The 18,578-nt window shown below is 47.0% G+C and overlaps 1 protein-coding gene across 1 annotated transcript in view; it reads right to left on the bottom strand.

Moving 5' to 3' along the window:
• The window catches only part of LOC147642075 (uncharacterized), a 50,009-nt gene extending 31,790 nt beyond the window's left edge, over positions 1-18,219 (bottom strand). The window contains exon 1 of the mRNA XM_086825378.1: positions 18,075-18,219. Coding sequence (XP_086681504.1) covers positions 18,075-18,158 — 84 coding nt within the window. The 5' untranslated portion in view covers positions 18,159-18,219. The remainder of the gene's footprint in view (positions 1-18,074) is intronic.
• Positions 18,220-18,578: the final 359 nt, after the last annotated feature.

Genomic DNA, 18,578 nt, shown 5'->3' with positions numbered 1-18,578 from the left:
TCTGGGACAGAGGGTTTGCTGCAGATCATCCGTGAGAGCATGAGAATCTGAGGCCTCTCTATCAGAGACCATGTGGAGGTGGCGAGCCTAGGTGTCCATACTGCTGCCGCATACATCAAAGCAAGGGTGACTAGTGTGTCAAACAACCACCCCTTCGTGCGGGGCTCCTGGAAGTGTGCCTAGGCCCTAGTGACATTGTCTCTCTAGCATGGCCAGAGTTGCATACCCTCGTGTGAGTCTATCCCTGGCTACCTATGCCATAGTAAATCTTCGTGGCGGAGTCGCGAATGTAATCTCCAAGTACACATATGAGTCTTACCACCTCTACTTGTCCTCCTGCTAGTGTGAAGATGGCCTGTCGTCGAACCGGCCATGAGGTGTGGAAAATCATGACCTTGGTTTTCCCAAGGTTCACTGTAAGTCCCCTCTGTGTGCAGAGTCATCGAGTGCATGGAGATGATGCTCTGGTCTCATCTGCGACTCAGAGACCAAAATAATATCATCTGCATAGAGCATAATGTGGACTGTGGTACCTAAGATGTCTACCCCATCCCCACCACCGTGAACAATGAAGTCAGCCACCTCATCAATGTATAGCCCAAATAGTGTAGGAGAGAGTGGGCATCCTTGCTTCACACCTATGGTGCTAGCAATAACATCAGATAGCCCCCCGGGGCATCGTATGCGCCTGAGGACCTGCTCATACAAAGCATAGATGCCCCAGACCATCTCTGATGGGATCCCCAATGACTGGAGGCGCTGGAAGAGTCTCTCTTGTGGTACCGTGTCAAATGCTTTGCGGAAATCCACAAAACAGCCGTATAATCTCCTCTCCCGCACCCTAGCCTGATCGATCAGACATCTCAGAGTGAATATATGGTCAATAGTGGAGAAAGCTCGTCAGAATCCAGCCTGCCCTGGTGCTCGCAGTCCCTCCTCCTTTGCATATGAGCTCAACTTTGCCTCGAGCACTGCGCCATAAAGTTTGGCCAATGTATGACCAATCATGAGTCCTGTAGTTGCTGGGGTCTTGCATGTCTCCCGATTTGTGGAGAGGCACAATGGTGTGCATAGTCCACTCAGCTGGTAGGCCCTCCACTAGTGCCCTATTAAAGAGGTGAGCAACAAAGGGTGCCAGTGTGTCAGCTGCATAAATTGTCAGAATGCGCAACGGAAGACTAACGCACGTAGGAGACACATCACCATCGAGCACCACGAACAACCCCAATGGGCACTGCAGCATCCCTCCACCGGGCTCCCATCTCCCGGTGAGCTGCCTCCCAAAACACCGGCCGGAGGAGATGACTATGACAAGGTGCCACCACACCCTATATATGGCGCTTCAACTTCCCATGCTTCCACTTATGGGATAGTCCAAGGCACGCTCTAGCCATAGATCACAAGCTCGAAATCGCCAACCTTCCAACATAAATAAGATGCTCACTCTGTATACCTGTGTGGTCAGCCGATCTCCCATGCTGTAACCGGCGGATAGCTCTCTCCATCGAGGCGGTAAAGAAAGTAGAGGTGGTGGTAGGGCAGGGCTCCTGTGGCTGGGGTATGGGCGGTTGCTAAGGGATATGGTGTGTGTGGATCCTCAATCGGGGTACGAGGGCGAGGCTCTCATCCTGTGCCATGCAGTGGCTGATCTTTGCTCATGAGAAGGTGGTACATCTCCCAGTATTGTGCCTCCTCATATGCATGCCTTTTACGACGTGTGAGGGTCCATACCTGTTGTTTGTGTCTGTGTAATGGTCCCCAGTGCTCTCTAGGCACGGAGGTGTCTGTATATCTCTCTGCACTCATCATCATACCACCGATTCTGGGGCATGCTCCCGATCTCTGTGTGTGTGCAATGTGTGTATGATGGGGGAAGCTGTGGGTGGCGACCGTATGTGTTAGAGATGACATCTGAGTGGTGAGTGTGTCTAGGGGTGACAGGGGATCCATCTGGAGTAGCCCGTCATATACATGATGCTCATATATGTCTGCCAAGTCATGGGTGAAGTAGAAAGTGGTATGCGATGCCTGTGTGGGCTATGTGGGTGCTGGTGTGGAGCTCGCCTGTGACAGCAAGAGGTACGTGTGATCCGCACTGATAGGACAGGGGGGGATGGTGAAAGATGTCACTGCCTGTGTGGTCTCCATGAACCCCATGATGTAGTCCACTGTGCTACCTCCCCCTGACCGTGGAAAGCATGTCAGTGCTCCTGAAGCCTGCCACTGTCTCGTCCCGTTATAAATAACGAGATGGTGTCGGGCTCCCAACTCAAGTAGGTGATTACCATATCTGGTGTTATCCGGCCCCATGTCCTCTGACACCCTGCAAGCTCCCGTGTCCACCTCTAATGTGTGCATCACCTCGGGGTGCTCGAAATCATAAATGTCACACTGTCGGCTTTGTGTCCGTGCATTGAAGTCCCCCATAAGGAGGACTTCCCCCAGGTTGGAGTAGTGTATGATCTCATCTGAAAGGGCTGCATATGGTGACTCTCCCAATGGCCCTGTGTCCTCCTCCTCCTCTCTACTCTCCTCCTCTCTACTCTCCTCCTCTGCTGTCATGGCATATCTCGATCCTCTAGGAGAGAAGTAGCATAGAGCAATGTATAACACCCTCTCTGCTGAGAGCTGCAGTCTGATCCACATGTATCTAGCCTCCTGGTCACGTGCTACCACCTGTAGGCGCTCATGTAGCTCTCGCCTGAAGAGTACCGCATACCTCCAAATCCTCCCGATGTGCTCTGCCATGTGGTCCCTCTGTGTGTAGACTCCCACTGATAACCCTCTACTTTGGGTAGCCTCCTCATTGGGCTCTGGTGTGTCTATGTAAGTAGTATGATGTCCCGTCCCTCCATGACCTCCTTCATCCTCCCAGGATGTGTCCAAAGTGCTCCATTACAGTTCCAAACTGCTATGTGTATCTGTGAACCTGGATCCTCCATAGCCGATGTCCCATAGGCCGCCTAGCGCTAATCGGTGGCCTTGCCATCGATGATGACACGACCATCGCGATAGAATGCTCACTTGCCCTCTTTCCGGGCCTGTAGGACTCTCGACAAGCATGTTTTCCTGTGTTCTATCTGCATCCTCGTAAGGTCGTCATCTAAATAGATGGGATCTCCCTGTAATCCTCGTAGAATCACCCTCTTCCTCATGAAGGTGGCCCTCTCCGTCTCCCCTACAAACTGTAAGAGAGGAAACACAGGTGAGAACCTGCTCTCAATATCATCACCAAAAGGAATACATGTCCCGAGCAAGGGGGGAGAACCTCGTATGTGAGGGACTGCAACTAGACAAGCTAGGCAAGCAATGAATATGTGAGGGAGGCATACCGGCTATATATACACCTATATGTAGGCAGCCAACTGGAGCAAAAGAACCGACACGACTGGGAAAAATACCGAGGACCATAAATGAGGAATAAATATGGGTAAAATACATGTGAGGGGTGACCAGCCCCTCAGACTAACATGGTTAGCCCTAGAGGCTAAATAGGACACCAAATAGGAAGCCAACAAGTAGGGGATGATGTCTAACAAAGAGATATTGTCAGGGATATGGCCATCATGTTGTTGTTGCATTTGCCCTCTTATTACTCAGCATTTTACTCCTCTTTGATCACCAGTGGCAGGCTCAGCACCATCACGTGGGAGGAGCTTGTGCCAATGGTCTTGGACCAGGAAGTGCAATTTACGAACCCTCCATAGGGCGGAGATTCTGAGGCCTTGACTGGCCAACGGTCGAAAGGCCGTAACAACAACAAGGGCAAAGGAACGTCTTCGTCGGAGAAGTCTAGAAAAATCCCGATTCAAACCGTGAGAAACTAAAGGCCGAGTGGACCTGTAACGATTGTGGCGACCGGACCTGTAATGATTATGGCGAGAAAGGCCACTATTCGAGGAAGTGTCCCCAGCAGAATAACGAGAAGAGTGCTGATTCTTCAGCTTCAACAGCAAAGACTCTAGCCTTTGTGCACTTGGAGATTTTGGACACAGATGCTTCATCTTCTTTGAGCGAGGAGGCTGTTGGCTTCACCTCCAGGGATACTCGGGAGTGGATTCTTGATAGTGGTGCTTCCAGGCACATGACTCCTTTTCGTGATTTCTTATAGGATCTTAAACGGCAGTCAGGTTGCATTTTCATTGGCGATAATTCCACCATATCGATTCATAGTGAGGGCTGGATGGAGATCATTCCCGATGGCAGAGGGGGGAAGCATTCCTCTCGTGTTCTTTACGTCCCTACACTTGGTTTTCATCTGTTGTCAGTGCATAAGGTTTGCAAGACTGGCTTCCGAGTGGAGTTTGAGGAGCATTCTATTGCTCTACGGGACACAAAAACAGGCCAGGTTGTTTGGGAAGGCGGAGTGGAGAACGGTATATACAAACTCTCCACACTCTCCTCTCTTACAGGCTCTCAGTTTGGTGACTTGTGGCACTTTCGGTTTGGCCACTTGAATGTGGATGTGCTGCGGCGAGCTTTCCGGGACCAGATGGTGGTTGGCTTGCCAGATGTTGGCGGCAGGCAGTAGGGACGTTGTAGTTCTTGCATTCGTGGTAAGCAACACAGGGAATCTTTTCCAAAGCAGGCGTCCAGGCAGGCTTCGAACCTTTGGAGTTGGTACACACTGACTTGTGTGGACCTATGCAGACGCCATCCTTGGGAGGTTCTTTGTATTTTATGCTGCTGCTTGATGATTGTAGCAGATTCACTTGGGTTTATTTCCTTTCCCAGAAGGACCAAGCTTTTGCTTGGTTCAAGGAGTGGCATGTGATGGTGGAGAAAGAGTCTGGCTTGTAGATAAAGACTCTTCGGGCTGACAAAGGAGGAGAGTTTTCTTCCAATGCATTTGTGCGGAACATGGCATCAAGCGGGAGCTGGCCAATACAGGTTCATCTTCAGAGAATGGAGTAGTTAAGCGTACGGAAAGGACTGTGGTGGAGATAGCAAGAATGATGTTGGAGCATCGTGATCTTCCTCGTCCACTTTGGGGAGAGACTGTGGCTACGGCAATCCATATCCTCAACCCTTCTCTGAAGACTTCAATACCGAACATGACTTCCTTTGAGGCGTATTTTGGCAGGAAACCAGATGTCTCTCATTTCTATGTGTTTGGGAGTGATGCATATGTTCACATTCCAAAGAAGCAGAGGGGGAAGCTTGACTCAAAAGTCCCAAAAGCTTGTTTTTGTGGGATATAACTCTCTTTCCAAAGGATACAGGTTGTATGACCCGGAGCGGAACGAGGTTGTCTTTAGCAGAGATGTGGTTTTTGATGAGGATGTTCCAGCTTCCACTGTTGATGAGCTGCCACTTCTTAGAGACCCAGATGATTCTGATGATGATTCCCAATCGATTGTTCCAGCTGGACAGCCTCAGTCAGTTGAGCCCACGGTTGGAGATGAGCCCTTGCAGCAGCAGGAGGCTCCGTGTTCTGTTCGAGTACCTAGGTGGTTGTTAGACACCCTTCGGGAGTCAGGTGTTACGAAGCTTCCCTCTGAATGGACCACAGAGGACGGACCTCGATGATTGCATAGAGTTCATGACAAAAGTCATTCAGAGGAGTTCTTATAGGTAAACTATGCTTTGATGTCTCGTATCATGCGGGACAAAGAGTCCACTTTCGTAAAGGAAGCCCTTGCACAGGATACTTAGAGGAAAGCCATGCAGGTGGAACTGGATGCCATAGAGAAGAATAAAACTTGGGAGTTGGTTCCGAGGCCGTCAAAACGGTCAGTCATTGGTGTCAAGTGGATCTTCAAGGCCTAGTATACGTTAGATGGGTCGGTGGACAAACACAAAGCCAGACTCGTGGCTAAGGGTTATGCTCAGCGGCCTGGCATCAACTATGACGATATCTTTGCACCGACAACGAGGATGACCACAATTCGGACCATTCTTGCCCTTGCTTCTTCTTAGTGGTGGCCCGTATATCAGATGGATGTAAAATCCGCGTTCCTTAATGGTGACCTGCAGGAGGAGGTGTATGTTGAGTAGCCTCCAAGCTTTGAGGTTCCAGGATCAAAGGGGATGGTTTACAGGTTGCGGAAGGCCTTGTATGGTCTTAAGCAGTCTCCCAGGGCTTGGAATCAGAAGATTGATTCCAAGCCCTAGGACGGTTTACAGGTTGCGGAAGGCCTTGTATGGTCTTAAGCAGTCTCCCAAGGCTTGGAATCAGCAGATTGATTCCTTCTTTCTATGGATTGGATTTCAAAGATCAGTTGCAGATCCTAACTTGTATCTCTTTTTGTTCACGTTCCGAAGAGGGAGAAGCTTGACTCCAAGTCCCAGAAGCTTGTTTTTGTGGGATATAACTCTCTTTCCAAAGGCTACATGTTATATGACCCAGAGCAAAATCAGGTTGTTGTCAACAGAGATGTTGTCTTTGATGAGCATGTTCCAGCTTCCACTGTTGAGGAGCCACCGCTTCTTGGAGAGCCAGATGAGTCCCAGGCTATTGTTGTCAACAGAGATGTTGTCTTTGATGAGTCCCAGGCTATTGTTCCAGCTAGCTAGCCTCAGTCAGTAGTAGAGTTTGACCCCGAGGTTGGAGATTTGCCACAGCAACAGCAAGAGGCTCCACGTTCTGTTTGGGTACCAAAGTCGTTACTGGATACCATTCGGGAGTTGGGTGTCACGGACTATCACTCCGAGTGGACCATGGAGGATGGACCTTGAAGATCACACAGAGCTCGTGATAAAAGTCAGTCAGAGGAGCCTTTACAGGTAAACTATGCATCGATGTCTCATATCATTCAGGACAAAGAGCCTACTTCAGTTAAGGAAGCTCTTTCCTAGGAGACTTGGATGAAAGCCATGCAAGTGGAACTTGAAGCCATAGAGAAGAATGGAACTTGGGAGTTGGTATCGAGGCCGTCAAAACGGTCTGTCTCATTGGTGTCAAGGGGGTCTACAAGACCAAGTATATGTCCGATGGGTCCGTGGACAAGCACAAGGCCAAACTTGTGGCTAAGGGCTATGCTCATCGGACATATACTTGGTCTACAAGACCAAGTATATGTCCGATGGGTCCGTGGACAAGCACAAGGCCAAACTTGTGGCTAAGGGCTATGCTCAGCGGCCTAGCATCGACTATGAGGACACTTTTGCACCGGTAGCTAGGATGACCATGATTCGGACAGTTCTTGCCCTTGCCTCTTCTCAATAGTGGCCGGTGTATTAGATGGATGTGAAATCTGCATTCCTGAATGGTGATTTGCAGGAGGAGGTGTATGTAGAGCAACCTCCAGGCTTTGAGGTTTTGGGATCAAAAGGTATGATTTACAGGTTGCGGAAGACCTTGTATAGTCTTTAACAGGCTCCTAGGGCTTGGAAACAGAAGTTTGATTCTTTCTTAGAAAGGGTTTCCAAAGATCAGTAGCAGATCTGAACTTGTATCTCTTTCGGTAACGTGGTATGGTCACTTTGATTATCCTTATGTGGATGATCTTGTCCTCACTGGCAGTCATGTGGAGCACATAGAAGGCTACCTTGTCAGAGGAGTTTGAGATGACGGATTTAGGCTTACTCCATTTGTCAAATCCCCACAGGATCTCCTCGTAGAACGCTCCTAGTATAAGACTCAAAACCTACAAACAAACCAAACAAACGTGAAGGGGGTGCAGGCCTGACTCACCTCCCAACCATGACAGCCATGGGCAAGCCCACAAGACTTGGATGTCCCCACCGCGCCACGAACTGAGCTAACTAGATGGACGTACCGACCAATCTCTACCTCGTGACGTCCACACTTGGACGCCCGCCCGTCCATACTTGGGTGCCCGCCCGTTAGTCTATCCCTAACTCAACTCGCCAATCAGCCTGCCTAGCTCCAAGCTTCCCCAACCTTGAAGCTAGTCTTGTGTGCGTATAGCACACGGTAGATACACACTGTGCACATGACATACTCCCCTTCCTCTAAGAGCTCACTCCTGAGCTCAAAAAGCCAGGGTAATCTCTTGCCCCCATGTAGCGTCCTCCTCAACACGATCCTTCCACTTGATCTTGTATTCCGTGATAAGCGTATTACGCAATCTTCTTTCACGAAATCCAAGAATCCTTTCAGGTTTGTGTGGAACAAATGTCATGTCCTCGACATCTATGATTTCTTGAGAAGTAACTACCTGGTCTGTTTCACCCAGTACTTTTCCAAAAATCACTCGTAAACTTAGAGTCCCTATCACTGCCTATGTCCTGCGGTAACCCGTACAGTCTAAACAATTGCTCGATAAACTGCCGTGCTAATTGTGTAGGTGTAATATTCTTCCGGGTCGGTAAAAATCTAGCCATTTTTGTCAAGCGATCTACCCAACCCAAATAGAATCGTAGCCTTGATGTGTTCTTGGCAATCCGGTAATAAAATCCATGGAAATACTTTCCCATTTATTACCTGGGATTTGCAAACGATGCAACAACCCAGCCTGTCTAAAGCGTTCAGCTTTATTTGCCTGACAAATCTGACACTTGAGAACATAATCTTCTACATACCCTTTCATCTTCGGCCAATAAAAAGTGTGTTTCACTAATGTTTACGTCCTGTGTACCCCAGGGTGTCCAGCAGAAGGAGCGTCGTGACACTCTTTAAGAATCTTGGACCTAATGTCCGAGATCTATGGTACACAAATTTTATCATTACGGAACAGTAAACCATTCCGAATCATCCACTGGTCTCCTGCGGCCTGAATGGTAGACTGCTCACTCATCGAGTCTTGGTCAATCAATGAGCTTCCGTCGTGGATTTTCTGCCAAAATGGACCAAAATAACTATCAGTCCTGCAAAGCCCTCTCAATGACTGAAATAAGTCAGTAGAAATCTCGATGAACGACAAAGTATTCACCTCTCTAATCCGACTAAGCGCATCTGCAATACTATTCATGGACCCTTTCCGATAACGGATCTCAAAATCAAAATCTTACATTAACTCTGCCCAACGAGCTTTCCTTCCTCTTAAATCATCCGCATCACACACATACTTGATTGACTGATGATCAGTCAATACCGATGATCAGTCAATACCACAAACTTGGAGCCATATAAATAATGTCTCCAAACCTTGAGAGCATGAATCACAGTATAAAGCTCCTTCTCAAGGATTGGCCAACGAGATTGAGTGTCGTCTAGCTTTTTACTTTCAAAAGCAACCGGTCTACCATCTTGAAATAAAGCAGCCCCAATAGCATAGTCACTGGCATCAGTTTCAAGAACATAAGGCTGACTAGGATCAGGCAATGCTAAGATAGGTACTTCCTTGACTTTATCTTTCAAAAGTCTGAAGGCCATATCCAAATCGTTATTCCAAGTGATAGGCTGATTTGACTTACGTCCACGACCTTTCAATAAGTCGGTCATCGGTAGTGTGAGCTGAGAGTACTCCTGTACAGATTTCCAAAGAAAAACAACAAAACCGAGAAAAGAACGAAGTTGTTTCACTGTTCGTGGTATAGGCCAGTCCAGAACCTTCTGAACTCGGTCATAGTCAATGCTCAATCCATCTCTAGTGATCTTGTGTCCCAAGTAAATGATGTCGGTCATAAAGAACTCACATTTACTTAACTTAGCATATAGTCGATTCTGTCTCAAAAGAGATAAGACAATCGTGAGGTGTCTGACATGATCCTCAATAGTACGACTATATATCAAAATATCATCTAGGAACACCACCACAAATTTCCCCAAATGTTCACGAAAAAGATCGTTCATCATTTGCTGGAAAGTGGCTAGAGCATTGGTTAACCCAAAAGGTAATATGAGAAACTCGTAATGGCCATACCTAGTCCGAAAGGCGGTTCTTTCGACATGCCTTTCATGAATACGTATCTGGTGATAGCCAGTACGTAAATCTATCTTCGTGAAATATTTCGCTCCTGCTAACCGGTCAATCAGGTCATCTGATCTAGGGAGATGATAACGGTTCTTAATGGTCAGCTTGTTCAATCTCTTGTAATCTATACACATTCTCCAAGTATTGTCCTTCTTTCTTCTAAGCAACACAGGTGCACCCCAAGGTGATTTACTTGGACGGATCTGGCCCATCCTCAAATAATCTTCGAGTTATTTAGCCAACTCATCTTCCTCGGCTTGGCTCATCCTATAAGGTGGAATACTCACAGGATGAGCACCAGGGATCAGGTCAATACGATGATCTACTGCCCGTTCAGGTGGTAAACCCGATGGCAGTTCCTTAGGAAATACATCTTGAAACGAATCAAGATTCTTCTGTAATTCTTTGCCTTCAAACGCACTTAATTCATTCACATCCATGGAAGGGATGAGAAAAGAAGAAAGTGGAATCAATACACAATGGAAAGCGGTATACAAAGAAGAATCCATTATATTTCCAAAATCAATTGTATTTACAAGAGGTCCCTGAGAGGGATGAATACAATCACCTAAAATACTATACTTGGTGTCCTTATGCTGAAAAGAAAAAATATGACTAGACCAATCTATCTGGACTTCAAGAGTCTTAAACCACTCAATCCCTAATAACAAGTCTACATTTTCCAGATGCATTACATAGCATTCCACAATGTCTTTGTAGTCCTGAATCTGGATTGGAAGCATCTCCACCGTGCGATCCCAAACTTGCCTTCCCGCAGGTAGGCGAACCTCATAGATATGGTCGCTGAGTGTCGTATCAAGACTCAATTTCTGCACAAGTTTGTAGTTAACAAAATTATGTGAACTGCCAGGGTCTAAAAGAATGTGAATCTTATGGCCATTCACTTCTCCATAAACTCGGAGAAGATCATTCAAGTCAAATACTTTAGAATTGAACAGACAATCAAAACAAGTACTAGGGCGAGAAAGTACAAAAATTGACGTACCTGTCAAAGACAACTTATTAGCTGCCTTTGGCTTGGGTCCTACGTTTGTCTTGGTACCCTTTTGCTTTGGGCACTCGTTACGCATGTGTCCTTTTTCTTCGCAGGTAAAACAACGTCCTTCCTTCTTGAGCTTCAAAGCCCTAAGGAGTCGTTTCTTCTTCACTGGTGTCGAACTTGAACTCTTCGAAGGTTGGTCCGAAGACTTTCCTTCTGTCGTGTTAGCCATAGGTGCGGAGAACTTTCTTTTATGCTTGTTCCCCTGCTCGGTAACGGGTTTTGACTTGGAAGAGACCATCGTATCATCATAGATACGAGCTGAATGAATGGCCTCGTCCAATGTTTTACATTTTTTATTTTTAACCTGCAATCTGTACGAGTCTGGTAAACCAGCTACGAAAAACCCCAAAAGAGTAGTGGGATCCATCTTTGTAGCTTTCATCTGCAAGTCACGAAACTTCTGGAGGTAGACCTCATAAGTGAGGTGCTGCGAGGTCATGGTCAAAGCTGAAAACCGGGCAACAATATCATAGTCATCCTCTTTCTTGAGGAATTCTTTCTTGAAGACGTCTTCAAATTGTGCCCAAGTCGTTGGCTTAGGGGGGTTGAGTTCCTTCCACCAAAGCAAAGCTTTGCCGGACAAGAAATCTGCTGCTAACTGGATCCTCTTTCCAACTGAAAGTGAACTTGCCACTTGTGTAGCCACGTGTTCACGATCTCCTTGGTGCGCTGCTTTTGCTCGCCCCCGAACGGTTCCGGAGTAATGTTGGGGCCTAAAGCTGAAGCCAAGGTATCCATACCCGAGAAAGTAGAGAGTGCAAGTGCTGATGCTATGTTGACTTCACCACCACAAGAGAAGAGCACTCCTTCAAATGAGAATTTGAGAGATTTCTTAAATTTTGTAAGGGATTCATCGAATTCCTCATGTGCTTTTTCAACCGCATCATTTGTGCGAAGGAGTTCTGCAAAGCTTGCATCTGGGCTGCGGTTTGTGCCTGACGTTCCATTTGAAGAAGCTTCGAGAGCTACTTTGAACTCTTGGAAATCTGATTTTGACACAAAATCGTCAAAAAGATCGGCATCGGTACCTTCTGTAGGCCGGCAAGCCTTCGCGTTCCACAAGGGGCTCCAACTCCAATTCTTGGGTCGACATCGTGAAGAGGGTACGTGGAGAGAAAATTCGATCTTTGCACAAGGAAAGTGCAAGGGAACTTGAGAGCTGGAGAGCTTGAAACTTGAGAGATGTGTGGCAAGAAGCCCACTAGAGGGGGTTTATAAAGGTTTCCCAAAAGCAAAAAATCTCCAAAAGCTAGGCTTAGCTTTTGCTTTGCTTTTGTGTTTTTTTTTTCCTTATATATATATATATATATATATATATATATATATATATGAAAATATATATATATATATATATATATATATATATATATATATATAGATATATATATATATATTCTTTAAAAAAATAAACACTTTGAAACCTTGGAGGAGTTTTTAAACCTTTAAAAAAAATTTAAAACTTAAAAAAAAACGAAAGCTTTTTTTTTAAAAACGTGCTTTCCTTGCTTTTTTTTTTCCTCCTCCCGGATTAGCGCTGCCGGCGTGCTGTCTACAAGCGTCATCAGCTGCCATCGCCTGATGTGCTACCGACGCATGCTGTCCTGCCCGGCGCTTGCTCGCCCGTCGACGGCTGCTGACCTCTATCCTGCGCCTGCACAGTCCGCGTAGGCCAGCCGCGTTAGGCTGGGCGCCTGCGCTAGGCTGGTCGCCTAGCTGCGTAGGCCAAGGCGCCTACGTGGGCCTGGCTGCCTGGCCGCCTGGCTACGCAGGCACATGCGCCTGCCTGCCAGCCTCCGATAGCCAACCAGCGTCTCCCGCCAGCGCACAAACCTACCCGCATATCCACCTTCTCACACGTGCTCTCTTGCTCATTCGTTCAACGAAAAGCAACATGCTTTTTTTGATTCTCTCCCTGCAGTTCATGCGACTGCACAAACAAGACTCTCCTCTTCTTTGCAAAGCAAACGACCCTTCTAAGACTACCATCTCCCATCAACATGGGTCTCTTTGATGAAGAAAAAACACATGCTATTCTGAAAACAGCAGTATGTACAGAAAAAACAGCAAGTTTTTAACACATACCTTTCTTCGACCTCATCTTCTCTAGCTACCGACTTGCTCATTCACGAGGTATGCTCTGATACCACTGTCAAATCCCCACGGATCTCCTCGTGATCGATCTTGGTTCGAGACTCGAAACCTGCAAACAAACGAACAAACGAACAAACAAACAACAAGGGGGTGCAGGCCTGACTCACCTCCCAACCATGACAGCCGTGGGCGAGCCCACAGTCTTGGCTGTCCCCACCGAGCCACGAGCTGAGCTAACTAGGATGACGTACTGACCAATCTCCTCCTCGCGACGTCCCATACCGCCACGAAGCTGCCCTCGCGGGCCTCGAGATCGCTGTCAGCCTCGGCTGCATAAAGCAGGTGCACGTCTGCACTAGATCCAGGCTCCAAGACCATAGAGCTCTCACGAACTCGCGAGACTCTCTATATCACAATAACTAATCTTGGCCACCCTTTTATAGGCTCTTGGCCGGTCATCGGGCGTCCACACTTGGGCGCCCGCCCGTCCATACTTGGGTGCCCGCCCGTTAGTATTTCCCTAACTCAGCTCGTCAATCAGCATGCCTAGTTCCAAGCTTCCCCAAGCCTCGAAACTAGTCTTGCGTGCGTGTAGCACACGGTAGATACACACTGTGCACATGACAGTGTTAGCAGTCATCTCCTGTCTGTACCATATTACACTATAGGGAGTGAGGGCCAGTGATGTGGGTGTGCCCGCCCGTGTGAGGTTTTCTCCATTTTTTCTCCATTGTCCATTCCCAGTTTTGCTAGTGCTGTATTTTTTCTCTGGTTGGCTGTAGGAGTCTTGCTTGCCAGGATTTGCCCAACTGCATGCTAGCCTAGCCGACCAGGTCTTGTTGGTCGTGGGGCTTACACAAGGGCTATCGGCCTATTTTACACTGGCCGACCAGCAGCCCCAACTTGAATATATACCACACTTTCCCCCCACACTGAGTTGTACTGGTTATCAGGTGTATATGGCAGAGTTTCCAACGCTTATCTCCTGTGAAGCACTTATGTGTTTTCTACTCTGTGTTCAATCTCATTTTCGCTGCTCATTCCAACATGTACGACATCTCAAGATCATCTTGGATATTCTAAGCCAAGAGAAGTTATTTGCGAAGGAGTCAAAGTGTGAATTCTTCAAACACGAACTTCTATATCTCGGTCATCATCATCTCTATTGATCGTGTGAGGATTTACACAAATAAAGTTCGAAAGGTCCTAGAATGGTCTATTCCACAGACGATCAAGCAACTCTAGTCTTTTTGGCTTTTCCCGGAAGTTCATCGAGGCTTATTGCAACCCCGCTGACTCAACCTTTAAAGGGGGTGAGAAGCAAGAAAGGCAAGATAAGCCCTCTGGTGGTTTGGAATGACAAGTTGAATCGGTGCTTTTAAGCATTGAAGGAGAAATCCCCTCAACGCCTATGTTGTTGATCGTGGATCCCACGAAGCCTTTTGATTGAAATGGTTGCAGCCGATTTTGCAATACGTGCAGCTTTGTTCCAGGATGGGAGGCCCATCCCATAGCCTTTGAAAGCAAGAAACTTTTAGACACACAAATGCAATATCCTACCCGAGAAAAAGAGCTCCTACCAATTGTTCATGCATTAAAGATTTGGAGACACAATTTATATGGTGCTAGGTTTGTCATATGGACAGATCACTTAAGTATGTTTGTGATCATGAGGGGTCAGAAGGCCAAATAGGTTGAACTCATGCAAGAGTTCAATTTTGAGATCAATTACCGAAAGGGGGCAACCTATCGGGTTTGCAAATGCCCTTACTCTAGGATTCCCGAGGTCAATGCCATCCATAGTCAAAAAAAGTTTCAAGCAAACAAACATTTCTAGGGAGAAATGTGTCGAAACAAATTTCAAAGCCTTGAAAAATGGTATTTCATTGATTAGGCAAGGAGAGGTAAAAATTGACGTTCTTTCTCACAATTTTTTGCCCATTTCTTGTGCACCAACCAGATTTGCCATGTTTCGCCCCTTCGCACATGTTGTGCTAGTCGCCTACTTCTTTCCTATTTCAAGCGAACAAAACATTTCTAGGGCGAAATGTGTCAAAACTAATTTCAAAGCCTTGAAAGATGGTGTTTCGTTTGATTGGGGGGGAGCAAAAATCGACATTCTTTTTCACAAATTTTTGCCCGTTTCCTGGCGTTGGCCAGATTTCCCATGTTTCACCCCTTTGCACATGTTGTGCTAGTCGCCAACTTCTTTATAGAGAAAACCTGGACTAATGGTTGAACCATCAACCAAAAGCCACTCCCACCCTCCCTTCATCACGCATTCAGCTGACTTATGGTATGATTTCACTCCAAATTCCAGGCAGTTAGGACGGTGATTTAACGCGAGTTTGAATACCTTACGTATGATTCGCTGTCATCTACAATCCAATTTGAAGTTGATGGGTCCCCGTGTCAGCTCTGGAGCTTGGTGAAGAATCCTACCTCCAAGAGCATACAGCCTGGCATGGGATTGCAAGGGGAAGTGCTCGACAAGATTGATGGCCAGGTCAATGCAAGTACAGAACCAAATGGACGCAGTGTGCTTACCAGAGATTGCCTACGGCTGGTGAAAGAAATTTTGACTATCCAAGAAGATCACCGCGAACGGGAGATGGCAAAAATATGAGAGGAGATGGCCAAGATGAAAGAACAACATGATAGACACGTAGGTGGAATGGAGAAATAGATTGCCAAGCTGAATGGAGAAATACATGACTGCAAGAAGCAAGAAGGAGAAATCAGTCCCTCCATCCTCTCTGAAGTTGTAGACCTCAAGGTGACTATCCAAGAAGATCACCGCGAACGGGAGATGGTAGAAATATGAGAGGAGATGGCCAAGATGAAAGAACAACATGATAAACAAGTAGGTGGAATGGAGAAATAGATTGCCAAACTGAATGGAGAAATACAAGACTGCAAGAAGCAAGAAGGAGAAATCCGATTGAGGAGAATAAAAGAAGCGAGATTCGGGCATTGCATATGCGGGTGGTTGGGCTGCAAGACGGGGAGACTGCCAAGGTCAACACCACCATACTGGAAAATGGGCATAGAAGGCACAACATATATGGATGTATGGAGAGCAGGTAAGGATACCACACGTGCCCGCCCACTACTAATCAAATTCAAGGACGCCACCAGCCGGCAAGCATTCTTGGATCATAGAGCAGCCCTCAAAGGTGAGAATTTATCTTGGTGATGACCTCACTCCCACACATGTGGAGCATAGGAAAATGAGCATGCCATGGGTGCTTGAAGCCCGTAAGGCGAAAAAGTGGGCAGTTTATAGAGATGGGAAGGTCATCATCACAAACAGTCGTCCCAAATAGGGACACGGGGTCTATGGGACCACACATCTAGGGATGGTAGTCTAGGACTGCAATGAGAGTTTGTGGTCAGACATTGGGGGATTCAAGGAAACTCTCACACGCCGGGACATCATCTTCCACACAAGGACGCACCAGAACTAGGAGGGGACTACCATATGTACCGGGATACCAATGGGAGTCAGCTTACCGCGGGGCTACCCGAACAACAACAGGGGTGAGGGGACCAGGAGGAGTAGCAGTTTTATTCAAAACACACTTACAACCCACAGTTAGCATAGTCAAGAGGGATGAGGAGGCCCACTACAGCCTTGAGATGCATCTATGTGGCAATATGCTATTTCGTCTCGGATTCTTCAAGATATGCTTGCCGTATCACACGTGCACGTCTTTTGTGTGAGTTAGCTACCGGCCAAATCTAGTATTGTAAAGCTGGACGGACTAACCGGTGCCTTACTCGCCCGCAAGAAACAAGCACATTGTCGTAAATAGCAGATTGGCCATATCTTGGCAAAGCTCTATGGATCTATACTTGAGTCTAAGCTCACATATTCACGCTTAGGGCTATCATTTGGCAGGCCAAGGCAGATGGTCGTTAACTATACTGCTACTTTGTGGACTTCCGCAAAGCTTTTGATATAGTGCCTCAGGCCTATCTCCCACAGTGCTTATAACATCTCGGTGTCCCGTCTGACATGATCTGGACTATCATTGCCTTATATGAGTCAGTTTATTGGCAAGGTGAGATGCCTAGGAGGACTATCTGAGGAGGTCTCTAGCACCATCAAAGTGAAACAAGGATGCCCTCTATCTCCGACCCTCTTTCGAATTTACATAGATGAGATCTCAGACTTCAATTGACATAACCAGAGGCAGAGGAGCTTTTCTAGGAGGTATTCGTGTTTCCATCCTTTTATATGCTGGTGATATTGTACTCATTGCAGATTCTAAGGAGGGGCTACAGAAGCACATGGATACTTCCAGGAGTTTTGCACACAAAGGGGGCTCTCAATCAACCTTGGGAAAACCAAGGTTATGGTATTCCACACCTCCTACCCACTTGCAGAGGCCGTACAGAGATCACTTAAATGGGTAGCAACGTTGAGGTGGTGCACTCATATGTCTATCTCTCTGCCTCCCCCAGCTCTAGAGAATAGGGAAATGGCCATTGAGAGGGGAGGGGTAGAGCTATGAGCCATTTTCTGGGGGAATGGGCGACCAATAGACGTCATGCTCCGGGAGGAGTGAAACTGAGCTAGCAAATGCTATTTCACCATTTTTCATTCCAGGCTAGAAGTTGAAGTGCAGAGCAATCATCGCTTGAAAGGAAACTCAAGCATCTTTCAATTCTGCCCAGGAATTGTACAGCCCAGATGTGTACTCTCACGACTCGTGGCCACAACGGGAGTCCTTTCCCTAGAACAGGAAGGGAGACGCCTTTCCTACTCCAATGGAAGATTTCTGTCACAGCTGATCTGTCGTAAAACCTCAATCCGCATCTCTGGTGAACCCGACCTGGCTGTACGAGATTGGTGGCTTCCCTGACTACCCCTCTCCTTGTTTCGGCCTTGAAAGGATTGGAGTTGTTCTTCCCCTAGGCGCGAAGGATGGAGATCTGGTTCATATTCCGGTACAGAAATCGAGGCCTGTTTTACGGTGCAGATTCCTGCTCTAACCATTCGGTCGGCTGAAAAGGGCGCCGAGCAGCTACTCCACCTTGAATCTCTCTCACTCTGGCATCAAACAAAACTTCCAATGCAGTTCAATGCAACATACCTTTGACAATCCACGCGTGTCGGTGTGAAGAGACGTGGTGCATCGGGCGAAGGCCTGGCCTCCTGCCATAGATAGCATCGCCATTGTTCCTGGGGCCTACGTTGAGAATGTATCGTTTTTTTCATGTATATACATACATGTGTGCCGTTGAGAATGTATCGTTTTTTTTTTTCAAAAAACTGGCTGCTTATATTAAGAAGTTAGAAAGAGAGGTTACAACATGTTGAGAACTCTAACGAGACCAATGTCTATGCACATGACATACAGTTCCGCAGGCCATGAACTTGCCTTTGACTTAATTGAGACGTTTCTCTAGCTGTGAAACCAGCTTTTCCCTCTTTTCGTGAGTGTGACTTTCAAAAGGCATAGAGTGCTTTAATGAGCAACACATCCTTGGAGATGACGGCCTCTCTCATCTTCCACAATTCCTGAATTTGCTGTGTTATCTGATCCACTTGCTTTCCTTTAGCTTTTTCCTGCAGTCGATGAAGCTTGGAGTCCATG

The sequence above is a fragment of the Cibotium barometz genome, chromosome 1 (genome assembly GCF_041138505.1).
Source record: "Cibotium barometz isolate CiBa-2024 chromosome 1, ASM4113850v1, whole genome shotgun sequence".
In the NCBI taxonomy this organism is placed as follows: Eukaryota; Viridiplantae; Streptophyta; class Polypodiopsida; order Cyatheales; family Cibotiaceae; genus Cibotium; species Cibotium barometz.
The sequence above is the reverse complement of the archived record's forward strand: the minus strand, read 5'-3'. Positions and strand labels throughout refer to the sequence as shown.